The 15,071-nt window shown below is 46.8% G+C and overlaps 1 protein-coding gene across 10 annotated transcripts in view; it reads right to left on the bottom strand.

Annotated features, from left to right (window-relative positions):
- The window catches only part of cdc42bpab (CDC42 binding protein kinase alpha (DMPK-like) b), a 73,725-nt gene that overhangs the window by 18,002 nt on the left and 40,652 nt on the right, over positions 1–15,071 (bottom strand). For 9 of the 10 annotated variants that reach the window (XM_026142325.2, XM_026142323.2, XM_026142328.2 and 6 more), the window contains 13 exons: positions 7,032–7,125; positions 6,209–6,409; positions 5,968–6,106; positions 5,746–5,855; positions 5,568–5,647; positions 4,747–4,925; positions 4,483–4,602; positions 4,209–4,342; positions 3,938–4,059; positions 3,696–3,816; positions 2,530–2,640; positions 2,131–2,378; positions 536–641 (listed from right to left, as the gene is read on the bottom strand). In XM_026142325.2, coding sequence (XP_025998110.2) covers positions 536–641; positions 2,131–2,378; positions 2,530–2,640; positions 3,696–3,816; positions 3,938–4,059; positions 4,209–4,342; positions 4,483–4,602; positions 4,747–4,925; positions 5,568–5,647; positions 5,746–5,855; positions 5,968–6,106; positions 6,209–6,409; positions 7,032–7,125 — 1,765 coding nt within the window. The remainder of the gene's footprint in view (positions 1–535; positions 642–2,130; positions 2,379–2,529; positions 2,641–3,695; positions 3,817–3,937; positions 4,060–4,208; positions 4,343–4,482; positions 4,603–4,746; positions 4,926–5,567; positions 5,648–5,745; positions 5,856–5,967; positions 6,107–6,208; positions 6,410–7,031; positions 7,126–15,071) is intronic. The other variant, XM_080289766.1, reaches the window with a different exon arrangement.

Here is a 15,071-nt window from a genome sequence, read left to right as displayed (position 1 = left end):
AGTCCAGCCCACAGGTCGTTTCACGAATGGTGCCGAGTGAAGACGAAGCAGTTTGGTGTGAACTCTGGAGCCTCCTTTGAAAGGTGAGACGAGTCAAACAAGAATTTTTTTACACACTTCAAAACGTGCTGAAAAGGTGGTGGTGGAGCTAACGCACACGCAGATCGAATCCATCTTTATCAACTAGCAAAACACAAATAAGTACAGTGATATAATGTCAGAATGTCTCCTGCTTATGAGACATTGTTTAAAACGAGGGCCTTTCTGAACTTCCAAAGTCAACAGAGCTCAGTCCAGAGAGTCATCCCATCCACTGTGGAGGCGGCGACGGCTGTTTTTACGCAGGATATTGAACAGTGATTTCTTTGGCATTGGCGGGAGAGCGGGGGTGGAGGAGGAATGTGATGAAAGAGTTTGGGGTTAGCTGGGGTCAAAGCGCTGTGTTGGTGTGTGTTGAGAGCTCACTAAAGACTGACAGAGATGACCCAGGTTTGTGCGCTGACAGTCACTTTGTGTATAAATAAAGATGTGGCACCTTGTCGAGTTCACTGGACAGCTTCTTGTTTTCTTCAGTGAGCAGGACTCGCTCTCGCTCGTACTCCTGCTTGTACTCGGTCTCAAACTCCTCCCGCTCGCTTTGGCTGGACGGGGAAAAAGCACACACACACAGACTTACTGTAAAACTTGTGACTTTGTATAAACTTACATTTATTCCCAACCCACAATTTATAAATGCAAAACTCCATCTGATTTCTCGCATTTGTCATTTTAACATTAAGACCAACACGTCTGTTGGAGCTCTCGTGTAATTCCTCCCACATCTGTCCAAACCTTAGATCAAACACCGAGATGCATTATTCAGCCCAAACACATTAATGCAGCTAGGATCTGATACAGTGCTGCGTTTGAAACCGACTTAGACAGCAGTGGGAGTAATATGGCACTAACAGCAGGCAGGATGGGACAGGGTACCAAAACAAAGCGCCACAAAAACACGTTTTTATGCAAATTGTATTAAAGTAGCGGCTCAGAGTTGGATCAGGTGAGCCTGAGTGCCGCAGAAGAAACAACTTCTTCTCATTTATTGGTATAAAACCTCCACGTTGACACATTTTGACAGATCTTTTTATTTTGTTACCATTTCAGCCTCTGCTGCTCTCATTTTATCACCAACCATTACTGAGTAGTGACTGCAGTGAAGTTTGAACAGGCCTGTGGAGACGGCACTGTTGGTTTAGATTTGTGCTTCAGGATGAACCGAGGGGCAGATGTGACACCTTTAAACAAACACTCAGATCTGAAGCATTTCTCTACAGACGTCTTACAGCAGAATTATTCTATCGTCTGCATGTTGCAGCTTTACACGCCCCATATAAACAAACGCAAGAATAAGTGATGCTGATCTGCAGCAGAGCAAACATCAGGATGTGTGTCAGCCGCTGTAAGAAACAAGGGTTTCCAGCTCTTTTTGACATATTAGAGATTAATAGCTCGCTGCAGCACAGACAGCTTTAAACTGTGCGTCTCCTGCAGATTCATTTAAAACACTAACAGTACAGTAACGGGTCTCCCAAACCCAAAAAGCCAGAACAGGAGTCATTCAGGGTAATCAGGACATTACAGGTATAAAGGTAACATATGTTAAAACCTTTCAAATTCAGTTGGGGACCTGCATCCTTCCAGCTCTGACTAAGTGAGACCTTTCCTCCACCCACTCTGACCCAAGCATCGAGGTCATTTTCATTTTTTAAGATGTTTGTTTTACCAGCCTACTATCACCATTAGCTGTAAATTTAAAATGTTAAAAATAAAAGGGACAGCTGGACTAGTGCAGCCTTGGGAATGAAATCCACTCATGTTTGTGGGGCAAACAGTGTGCCTGGGAAACTCTCGCTGGTATATTTACGATCCATCTAAACACAATTTATGGAAATGTTAGGGGACGGCTGGAGTTCTACTATATTTAGAGCACAAAGGGGATTAATGGGATGAAACTATCGTTAACAGTAATCACCTCGTGGAATCGTCACTGAAAGAGACGACAGAAGAATTAAACTCAACGTATTAAAGACAAACCTAAAGGGAACCAACGCTAACAGCAGCCCCAGGAAAGGCAAACTGGTGCGATACCTTTCACGACGAGTCTTTTCCAGTTTGTCTTTGAGCATCAGGATCTCTTTCTGCAGGTTGAGCTGTTGGCTCTCGGCATCTCTCAGCTCTTTACGCAGCGCCTTCAGCTCGGCGCTGTACTGCGCCCCCCTGCGGGCCAACTCTTCCTCGAAGAACATCGTTTTCTTCTCCATTTCTCCACGTAAACGCCCGACCTCCTGGGTTTGATCCGCCGGGGCCGGGGCAGCAGAGGAGCCAGCCTGCTTCACCTGGGTGGTGGGAATGAGACAAAGATTTGTATGGAGAAGAAAAGAGTACCAGTGAGACTCGTTGTACTCATGCAGGGGAAAACCCTAAAATATCTCCATCGGGGTGATTAAGTCATTAGTACTTTGAATGGTTAAAGCTGGGAACACTCACCTTCAGCCCCTCCAGCTCCTCCTGCAGCTGTCGGCTGTATTGCTCGTTGCGCTCTCTCAGCTTCTTCTCTTTCTGAGCCTCGGCCGCCTGCTCCTCCACCTGAGCCTCCATCTGATGATGAAACGAGGAAAGCAGACGAGCTTTTAAACATGTCGCAGCTGCAACACATCTTTTGTGAACACTTTGGACGTTTCTAGATTTCTGCACAAATATTTTACATTACAGAGACAAACACATTAAACCTGTGAGCAACTTCTGCATTAGGACACTGAGTGAGTGGCCTGTTTATATTTACAGACTGAGGATCTATCAAAGTGTGAAATGACATTTCTGTTAGAAACAAACGGTTTGGACTCCGGGGGTAAAATCCGCTCTGGTGTTGGCCGATGTTCAGGTTAATAACAACAACCAGAGGAGCCCTAAACACCAGAAAGCTGCAGCTCTCTGAGAGGACACGTGCAGTCTGATGAAGATGACGTGGATGAAACAGAACTGGCCCAGGACAGCCTGTCACCACTGACGCAGCATACGAGCCCACTGGAAAAGAAAACGTCGGGACATCGGACTAAAGACAAGTGTGTGAACAGGCCTCAGTCTTGGTCCAAGAATAAAGTTCGTGTTATGGGACGACTGTCCCAGAAGCTGAAATGAACAGAAACTCGGCTACAAGCCAGAACTGAAAAAGGCTCAAGCTCATAGACAGTTCTTAGAAGTGTTGAATTTCTAACAGCGGTGGGTCGCACACGTCCCCATCACAGATATGCAGCGCTGATGGATTTTTCTAAATAAATGACTTACTGGTTTCATTTCATTTGCATGACTGGTTCTCTCCATCTACCTTCAGGCCGTGAGTGGAAATAAGATTATATATGATGTCGTATTTATAGAGCGATAAAATTCACAAACCGTTTCTTGCCACCGATCATACACAGCACATGTTAAGCAGGTAAATGCTGCTCTACCAACACACGAGGAACAACGTCTCAATGTTTCACGTCATTTTGTGCCACTGTGATCTGTGGACATGAAACTCTGGACGTCTGCAGCGATTGCACACGTTACATTTTTCGCAGTGCGTAAAGTCACAGCGACGTCTGGATGAAGCTCGAGTAGGTGAACACGGACAGAGCAGGGCGTGCCAGCAACCACGGGGGAGTCTACTCTACCTCCTTCTTGGCCCTCTCGGCCTTTCGCACCTCGAGGCGGAGAGCCTCCACCTTTTGATTCTGGCTTTCCATCTCCTCCTCTTTGTCACGCAGCTGACGAACCAGGCGCTGCTTCGCCGACCTGTGAACCGGGACAGGAAGACATCCAGCGTGGGCGTTTTATTCATGGACGGGACTTTGTTAAAAAACATTACGAAAGAAACTCTAGCAGTCGGCGGTTGGCATTGGGCGCGTGCTTCTACCTGAGGTCTGTGAGCTTCTCGTTCAGCTCTGAAAACTCCTGCATGGCCAGTTTTCTCTGGCTGTGGGCTTCCTTCAGCTCTTTAGACTGAACCTTCAACTTCTCGCTGGCGTCCATGAGATCCTGAACACGACAGACGACAGCAGAGTTGAGCATTTCAGATCCCTCCCACAAAGTAGTCCAATAACTTGTTATTTCAGCTTGATCAATAAAATCTCACTCGTTTGTAGCTCTTTAAATATCCAGAGAATGACACGAAACACTAGCCGTACCTTCTGTAGGTCATCCCTTTCCTGTGTGATGCTCTTCATCTGTTTCTCAAGAGTCTTGATGTGTTTGGACGAGTCCTCCAAGTCTCTCCGAGCCAGCGTCACATCCTCCAGCTGCTTCTCCAGCTGGCCTGAGTCTGAAACGAACACACGCTTGGTTTGAAACGCAACTGAAACTGTCAGACATTTGCCAAACAACCACATTTGCTGCCGTTTGTGTCTGTCAGAGACAATCAGGAGCTGATTCAGAAGGAAAAGCGTTGCACTGTGTCCTGACCAGCGATCTGCTTCTTCAGAATGTCGATCTCGCTTTTCAGGCTCCTGATCTCCACCTCCTTGTTAGCACTGAGGGGGCCCTCGCCCGTGTGCTGCAGCGCCTGCACCGTCTGAGTCGACTCTGTGGCACATCAGAAACATCATTTATAGGCATTTTAAAAGCCATACTGGCAAGAGTGGAAAGTTTTAAGTTCAGCATGTGCAGACTGGATGCTCATGCCTCATGATGGCTGGGTGCATATGATGCACGCTGCTCCGACCTCACCTTGCAGTTTGCGGCTCAGCTCTAGCTTCTCCTGCTCCAGGCGGCGAATCCTTCTCTCGTAGGCCTCGGTGGCCAGGCTGTCCTCCAGGCTACGCTGCACTTCAACATCCAGCTTGTCCTGCCCGGCCTTCCCCGGCTCACCTCCCAGCTGTCGCAGGCAACCCCGATCAGACAGAGTGCTACAGAGGAGGGGGGACAAACTATTTACATTGGTGCTGGTGGTTTCTGATGACATCAAACCGGTCATTGGGAAAATACAAAGAAAGATCGGGGAGAGAGAAGTGATGGCGACAGAGATAAGCTGAAAGTTGAGTCATGGGAGAAAACAGCAGAGGGACACGAGGAGTGCGAGGTGGAGCGAGAAAGAGACAGAAGGACAGAAAGGAAGGAAAAGGCTATTATCACTGAGGCTTGAAAAGATAAGGAAGCAGCTGGTGGGTCTGGTGCTTTCTCATGAGTACCACTTCAGCCTGAGGATGTACAGCAACATCACCTTATTAGGGAGGAAAGCTAATCTCCCCCGCCTCCTCACACCACGTGCTGAGACAGCTTGTATAGGAAATCCATTTAAAAATAAATAAAGTCATTACATATGAAGACAACCTGTGACAACTGCTGGACACTGGAGGAAAATAGCATCTGCTCGCTATCACAGTCATTATGAGTCTGAAGGAAGACTTTCAAAAGAGGCGTCAGAGACTTGTTCCTCCTCTTTTTGCTATTTAACAATCATCAGCAAAGACACAGGAAGTCCAGCTGTAGTAAGAGTTGGTTGTTAGGCAGAAACAGGTGAGTGGCAGCAGCTGTTTGTTAACACTTACCATTTACTTGTGTAGGTGAAACCTACAAAGGGCAGGTGGTGGCCTGAGAAAGCAGTGTGAGAGGGAGGGGGCATCGTCTCCTGAAAGGATTTGAAATCATGTGAAATCTGCACGTCAGTATGAATACGTCCAGTCAGACGACACCGTGAGAGGATGGCGTTCACTCCTCCAAACGTACCGAGTTCTTGAGACAGTCGTCGTCCACATCGAAGTTGGAGGTGTCTGTAGGACTGCTGACCTCTGGGATGTAGGGGGCTTCACACATGCGAATGTTATCCCAATCGATGCCTTAAAAGGTCGAAGGTGAAAAACAAGGAGATGCATTTATTAAGCAGCATACAGCGAACGGTAAACGTTTTTCAGGTAATCTTTGTGTGCGACAGAAAGGTGGAGCCTGTACCCGCGAAGAAGGGGTGCTGCTTGAAGTCCTCGATGCCATTCTGACCCAATCGGTGCTCTCGGCTGCAAATGAGTCGGCGAATCAGATCTTTCGCCTCCTCAGAAACATCTGTGATCTGCTGTGGGAACTGGAATCTCTCCTGTTCAAGACATGATCGCATTTGACGAAGTGTTTACTGGTAAAACTGGGCAAATTTCAGGCGAGCGTTTTACCGTTACACCTTTTAATTTCATCAGCTCACCTTGTGGTTCATGATCTTCCCGTAGGTTTCCACCAAGGATTCTGCATAGAAAGGAGTCTCGCCGTACAGCATTTCATACATGCAGACCCCCAGGGACCACCAGTCACACTCTGGCCCATATTTGCCTTTCCCATCCTCCATAGCCTGGAGGATTTCTGGAGAGATGTAGTCTGGGGTTCCCACAGCCACAGATGACTGAACCTAGCAGAGAATTTAAGACAAAGTATATCAAAGAAATTAAGAGGTGACAAAGGTTTGTGCGTGTAAAGTCAGCAACAGCAGTGATGACGACGAATTAAAGGTGAAATTCTGTAACACGTGAGATAAATTCCACCACGGCAGGAAGGCAGCGTTTGTTTACATCTACAGAACTCCAGTGACTTCACTTTCAGTGAGCCTGCATTATAATAGGACCGTAACTGGGAGAACATTACATTGTAGATCACGTTTGAATAGTTACAGAGTAACACTAAACATTTGGGCTGTTTTCTCTGTATCTGCTTCTTATTCAAAGAGCTGCTTTAATGCACAAAACACCTGAGAAATACATCCCTACATTGAATCTATTTGTAGACTGGTTTTTCCTTTTCAAACAGTCCTTATCATCCCTCTGAGATTTTCTTTGATCATCTATTTCATCCCGTTCTTGTCTTTGGGATGGGGCTCGGAGAATGGTCTGAATCACAAACTGCAGGCTCAGCCAAGCAGCTGAACCGCACTCTCCTCCTGGGAGACCCCCGGGGTTGACAAGGAGGTCAGAAAAGCTCTGGTATGTTTGCTTTGGCCCAAACGAGGCATCAGCAGCAGTGTGGTAAAAACCTACCGTCCCATCCTCCATGAGTTTGAGGCAGGAGCCAAAGTCAGCCAGGCGGATGTGGCCGTTCATATCCAGCAGAATATTGTCGGGCTTGATGTCCCTGAAAAGAGGAGGAAGTGAGGATGGAGGGAGGATAGAAGAGGGAAAAGGGGGGAAAAGACAAACTGAGTGAGCGATTCCTCAGAAGAATAAAGATGATGAAGAAAATGGGACACTCTGCCAAATAAAACAATACCTACACATGGCCCGTCCAAAACACACAAGCCTGATCTCATACCCCATCAATTATCATCAAATTACGTTACATAACTTGGGGAAATTTCACTGTCTCAGCTTGCTTTTAAAGAACGTGTATAATTCAGATACATTTGTGATTCAGTTAAGTGTAATTTGCCTCAGTCCCCATTCATCAGCAGCGTGACAACTTTAAATTGAGCAAAAGAAAAAATAAACATTGAAAATAGTTGGACTTGTGGGAATTAGCTGTACCCGAAGTACGTACGTACACACACACACACACACACACACACACACACACACACACACACACAGTTAGGAAGTATGCAGCACACAAACACACTCCCTCATCCTTTTTGCTCTGATGTGCACGAGCCGAGCAGAGCGGCTGTTCTGCGTTACTACTGCTGATGACGCATTGACGTCACAGATGCGCTGGCTGGACTCGAGACACCGTTTCATCTGCCAATTCAAGTCTTTTAAAACTAAATGACCAGTAGGGGTCATTTGAATAATTATCCATTTTATTGTTTGCACTCAATAATGTGAATAAGCTGAGAAAGCTTTAAGAATATCTTTTATTTTAAGCATTTGTTTCAGAGACAACACGCAGCACCTCATGAAGCTGAAGACCAGCACCACACAGATGAACAGACGGCACTAAATTACATCAAACTCCATAAATTTAGTGACCCAGACTGTTTTGTAAGGCATCTAATTAAAAATGGTTTGTTGAATCTTGAAGTAAAATACACTGTATTAATTTCATCTTAAAGCAGATCGCACGCCTGCGTCAATAAATGAAAAAAATGTACTTACAGAACCAACTATGAAGAAATGCATAGTAGATGCATGAATATGTTCTGTGCTGTGCATCCATATAAAATCCTGAGTGTTCAGAGTGTTTCCAGGCACAGGACCGAGCTCGTGTCACAGTGTTAAACAGGTGCTCAGCTGGTCTAGCGTAGACCTGCGTCCACAGAGAGCACCCACATGGGTAACTGAGTGTGGAGGTTGCATTCAGGAGCGTAATAGTCAGAATACATACTAAACAACCCCAAAGATGCCGGCTCGGACTGGTATGAAACAGAGGCGTAACTGGAGCCACCATTATGGGTAAAAATAGTCTGTCCTCGTCTGACCATTCGGGTGATTTCCCCTGGAGTCTCTTATCAGCACACTGAGCCCTGACACGCCTGAGTACACACAGCCTACAGGCCACATAAAAACCTCTTTAACGAGTGTCCAAAGCAACACGTGGGACCTTATAGGCAGCAACGCACAAATGCAAAGGTGAGTGAAAGATGATAAACTCTGCAGCCACTGACACACTTGATGTAACAGGTTACAGAACTGAGCTATTTCTGTGCAGTGAGGCGAGCGCGGCTCTGCTTAAAATAAATCTAATGTCCAAAACAAGCACACACCCCCACGCTCGCTCAAACACAAACACGGGCAACACTGACACTAATGAGAAGAGGAATGAGAGCATGTGTAAATTAAAAAGCACAGCCTGCTTTAGCTCCTCATCAGTCAGTGTTGCTTCCTAATATCTGTGGCTCCAAATATCACTTTAAAATCAAATGGAGAAAAGCGAACACACATAAAGAAGCAAAAGCTGCATCCAATAAAACACTTGGATGACAGAAAGTCCAGGTCAGCTGATAAAACAGCAGCCAGCAGGTAACGACTTTGTAAAACCATCATTTGTTTTCAGATAAAAACTTCAGGGCAGAATGAAAACCTACGAGTTCCTCTTCAATGGTCTTTCTTAAATTCTCTTTAAGTACTCAAAGACACGGCTCTTTGATGCTTCCGTCTTCAGCGAGAGGTTTCTTTAAAGCCACATGTGAAGCCTCTGTCATTTTCCAGAAGTGTTAATGGTCCCATCTTATGGAGCAGGGGGGCGGGGGAGGTCTAGCTAGCTCTCGTCTTCAGAGACGACACTAAATCACCAACCTATAAAACTGTGCATTAAAGGAATATCTGCACACGTGTGACTGGTACAGACACATAAAGTTGGGCTACAGCTCGCTGCGAGGCTTAGCGAGGCTTCTCTCTTTGCAGAGCCTGCACGCTCACAGATGAGTTCCAGATTGGACATCGTTTTCCAAAGTGGATCCTGTACATTTCTGGAACAAAACCACATAGGCTACCCAAGTGTGGAATAACATGAGCTTTGCAGGCAGAAACACCACAAGCAACTGACAAGAACCCAAAGTCAGACTATCGAAGAGCATAAACACCATCACGATCTCTCAGACAGCATTGTTACGCCTGCAAAGATTTATCTTGGACAACAACGAGCATCACTGCTATGGACCTCACCTGAACTCGAACAAACTGAAACTGAGGGAACAACAAACCTGAGCATGACGCTGAAAAAATACAGCACTTTGACTTTTCTATATAATTAATTATAGGGAGAATAATATAAGGGTTGGCTTACATTATTAGTGGCTATCTTGTCTTGCACATTACAGCCACAAACATGAATCAATGTTATTGTAATTCCAGGTGAAAGACCAACACAAAGTGGTGCACACATGAGAAGTGGAACGACAATCATACATGATTCAAACATTTGTACAAATAAACAACCGTCTTTCACCTGGAAGTCCAAAAAACTGACTCATGTTTGTGGTAATGTGACAAAGTGTGGGAAAGTTCAAGGGGCTGAATACTTTTGCAAACCACTGTATGTCTGTTCCCCACAGCAGCATCATCATCATCATAGAAGATGATGATGTTAGGATATTATAGAAATGAATATCCTAATACTTTTATTCTCAACTATCAGCATTTGGGTTTTGTAAGACGAACATGAAATGAAGCCCCAAAATATAATCATCGATTATCTGAAATAACTAAGCAGCAGTTTTGAGCTTCATTAAAGTATAATTGTCTACTTAACTTGGTAACCAGTGATCACCCGAGTGGGACTCTCACACTGTGTAGACCTGACAAATCATGAACCTACAAGTATCGGACCAGACTGCTCGCACATGGCTCTGTAGGGAGGAGTGTGTGCGTGCTTCATACATGCGCAGGTGTTTCAGCTGCTCGAAGGCCCTAATCTGCTTCAGCGATTTCTGTTCTGCCAGAGAGCAGACAGCATGGTTTGACCCGTCGTGCTGTGCCTGTGTGCAAATGTGTACAAATGTATTTGCGTGGCAGACAAAGTGTCATGGTGGGGTGAGGAACGGTGGATTCTGCTGCTAATCGAAGCTACATTTACCCACTTCTCTCTCTCCTTAAGGAACCACTGCCCCCCCCCCCCCCCCCTTGGAGATTTAGTCTCTCTTTGAGTTTTCTGATTAAGGCACCAGCTCTCAGAACACACACACACACACACACACACACACACACAGCCTAACAATAACGTGCTTACTCGAATGTCCACTCATGGACAAACCACAGGGACCATTAACACTAGGCTAATGCTAGGCAGGTTAGCACAGCTAATTGGGCTACTGTGTCACTGGGCTCCTGAGGTCTTAAGGAGAAGCGCCGAGACGGGAATAGAGCAAGGTAATCTCTTTTAAAGCCACAGAATCCATCTGTGAGGGCCATCTGGACGCCACCTCGTAATACACACCCCCATACATACACACAATGTGGCCTGCACCAGCTCTGTAGACTGCAAGGACAAGACATGTCCACATGGCTCCAGCCAAGCATTGTTAGCCACCGGTTCAAAGAACTGCTGTCTTTGTGACTTCTGGCATCACATGACACTGCCAACAAAGGAGGAGAATCAAAGGTTCCCACACACTGCAGGGCTGCTGCTTTACCTACTTACCTATTGTCATATGATCCTGACACACACACACACACACACGAGCGCGCACACACACACACACACACGAGCGCGCACACACACACACACGAGCGCGCACACACACACACACACGAGCGCGCACACACACACACACGAGCGCACACACACACACACGAGCGCACACACACACACACGAGCGCGCACACACGAGCGCGCACACACACACGAGCGCGCACACACACACGAGCGCGCACACACACACGAGCGCGCACACACACACGAGCGCACACACGAGCACACACACGAGCACACACACACACACACACGAGCACACACACACACACGAGCGCACACACACACACACGAGCACACACACACACACGAGCACACACACACACACACACACGAGCGCACACACACACACACACACACACACACACACACACACACACGAGCGCGCACACACACACACACACGAGCGCGCACACACACACACACACACACGAGCGCGCACACACACACACACACACACGAGCGCGCACACACACACACACACGAGCGCACACACACACACGAGCGCACACACACACACACACGAGCGCACACACACACACACGAGCGCGCACACACACACACACACGAGCGCACACACACACACACGAGCGCACACACGAGCGCACACACACACACACGAGCGCACACACACACGAGCGCACACACACACGAGCGCACACACACACGAGCGCACACACACACGAGCGCACACACACACACACGAGCGCACACACACACGAGCGCACACACACACGAGCGCACACACACACGAGCGCACACACACACGAGCGCACACACACACGAGCGCACACACACACGAGCGCACACACACACACACACACCCTTCCTGCTGTAAATGTACTGAAAATATTCTCATAATCGTCACTTCCATCAAATTGTTTACATAATTTCCTCCAGGGATCAATGAAGTGTTCTGAAATTCACCAGCTCCATGCAAGACGTCCACCATGTGCAACAATGTGAAGGAAGCTACTTGTAACTTATTAGAAAGTGTTTATAAGAGAGCTCTGTTCTCATGGAGCCCTCAGTGAGAAATGCAGGGCCCTCATCAATAGTAAAACACATTAAAGGCTGCAATCAACCTGGCAACACACACACACACACACACACACACACACACACACACACACACACACACACACACAGTGTGCGAGGCAGACAGATGTGGCGCTCGGCAGCACAAAGCCATGCTGAGCTACTGAAACATTTGTCCAGGCCCTCTGGGAGGCACAGATCACTGACCACTGAATAAATTGTCTTCTTTTGCATCTGACTTCCACACGCTGTCCCTCGTGGGACTCGGCTGAAGGGGACAGAAGGTCGACCTCGAGGCTCTTTGCGCTCCGTCCCTTTCATGTCGGCTCTTTTTAACTACATTAGTGTCAACAAGGCTGCAAATATTCTTTTTAAAGCAGTGACGCTTTCAGCATAACACTCGAGCAGAATATTAAAGCGTAGACTAAAATGCTGTAAGCTAATAATGTTAGCTGTGCGAATAATTTATATAAGGATTGTGTTCAGTGTTGTATTTTTAATCCTGCAAACTACAAAATAAAACTGATGTAAACTAGAACGCACCAAACATCTCATAATCCACTCTTTGTTTTTCATTTCGGTATGCTCCAACTTTATCAGTGCGAGTCATAAGCCTTGTTCAGCGTGAATATTTGTGGATTGCAGAGTGAGTCACAATGCATGAAAACTGATGGCATCACCTGTCATCGCGACAGAAACACTCATGGGTTTTCAACAAGGTCAGAGGTCAGCGAGCTGTGGATAACACCACTATATTATTTTACTCTATTTGTCCTTGAAACTTTGTTTAATAGGAGCATCAGTGGTAAACACAACAGGCCCCTTTATGGCCTCTGCACCTGGGGTCTTGGTGCAGACCCGATAATGGGTCACTTGAGATTTGGAGCGGGACCTCAAATTCTCCCAGCAGAAAACGGCATCACAGAGAAAACGTGAGGAGATGAAGACGGCGCAGAGCGACAGTCTGCCCACTTACATTTCCTAACAGTGTTTCAGTTGCACTAAACACATAATGAAGCCAGAGTCATGAACAGAGGGTGGACTTTAAAAACAGGCGTGTAATCCTTTAAATGACACGTTAATACACGGCCCTAAACTTACATATAGGAAAAGGAAACAAACCAAAGTGGCACATGCAGATGGTCAGCAGGACAAACACACCCTGATGTGTGTGCGCACAAACACACAGCCCATCAGATGGGACTGCTCAGCAGGACACACCCTCCTCTGGGGACCTGTCTGGCTGTCCCCACTCTCTACAAAGCAAAGATCTCCCCGGAGACTCTGTGGAAGGCAGAGCAGGAGGAGGAGCTGGGGGGGTTGGTACGCACACACACCACGCCCCCACCCACACACCTCCCATACCCCATCATTATTGTCCCAACCAGTCCACGAGGGGACTAGAAGAGAAACAGTGCCGTCCCCTCCTCCCCCGTCCCTTTTCCATCCACTGCTGCCCCCCCCCCCCGATAGCACTGTGCAATTAGTGGCTCGGCACTCTTGTCTCCTCGAACAGACTCGCTAGCTTTCATCCTCAGAAATGTGTACATACATGTCTCCATAAGTGCACTGCCATCTCCCAGAGTGTGTCTGTGTTTGCTGTGGTGTATTAGAGATCTGACAAACTGGGGGCACACCCAAAATACCGAACGGCGTGACTCTGCCTTCTACATCCATCTCTCATCTTTCCCAGTCTATCCATCACTCCCTTGCTCCCTAAACTAAACTGCTGTGACGAGCCCCCTGGCGAAAGCGACACTGTAATTATGTTAACATGCCAATGTGACTGCTTCCTGTCTGGAAGAACTGTATCTCCTGCTCCCGAGGGCATCCTCCTATTGGCTGGAAAGTTCTTTTGGCACCTACTTCAGAGAGAAGAATGCTTTCTCGTGCTGTGCCCTCTAAACAATGTGCTTTTAGGTGGTTTATTCTTAAGTCTTTGAAATGAGTGAGAGGAAAGTGTCTCCAACTTGAAATGATATGACAGCTAAAGACGCTGCACTACCAGACGAGGTCGGGTCATGCATGTCCCATGTAAGCTACACTGCACCGCAGCCAAACGTTGTAACATTGCTCTAAGCCAGGGCTGTCCAACTCCAGGCCTCGAGGGCCGGTGTCCCGCAGGTTTTAGACGTGTCAGCTGATTTAAATGGCTAAATGACCTCAACTGGTCTTGAGGTTCTCCAGATTCCTGGTAATGAACTCATCATGTGATTCAGGGTGAGATCTAACACCGGCCCTCGAGACCTGGAGTTGCCCACCCCTGCTCTGGGTGCTAGCTACAGCTGCTATTAGAGTAAAAAGGGTCCTTCAACCTTTGTATTTTGAGCAACTCTTGAGGCAAACTGCGCTTTTTAACGGCTCTTTTTAAAACAAACCTCTGTCGTTTGGTGCTGAGCACAGATTACACTGGCCTGCTTTGTTGCCAGATACTAATCTACAACTGTCCATCTCCTTTCACAAAGAGGGAAAACACCCAAATTATGTACCTTTAATGGTTCCTTTAAAAATAAATGGTCAGAGGGGCAGCCGTGTATATTTGTAAGACAAAGGAGCGTCACCAGATCAAGCCCTTTATAGCTGAAAATGTTTGACATGTGGATGTAAACAGGTTCAACTGCACTGCTCTCCCAGTCCAATTTAAACTTTTGCAGATGCAATCTGTTTGTTCTGTTGTCTGCTGCTTGTGTGTTATATTAATAGCCTCGTGTGCAGCATTTTCATTGTGACGTTTAGATATTGTGCAAGCTGTGACCTTCTTTAAAGTAACTGCAATCACAGCTTCCCACAGTGATGAGCGATTACTCAACGTGGAGCTATTGCGCCATTTTCAGCTGCGTATATTATATATATAATATATATTATATATATATATTAATAGCACTTTATATAGCCTCTGTAGAAATTATCCACATATC

Source organism: Astatotilapia calliptera, chromosome 15 (genome assembly GCF_964374335.1).
Source record: "Astatotilapia calliptera chromosome 15, fAstCal68.1, whole genome shotgun sequence".
Classification (NCBI taxonomy): Eukaryota; Metazoa; Chordata; class Actinopteri; order Cichliformes; family Cichlidae; genus Astatotilapia; species Astatotilapia calliptera.
This window is presented reverse-complemented; position numbering and strand designations above follow the sequence as displayed.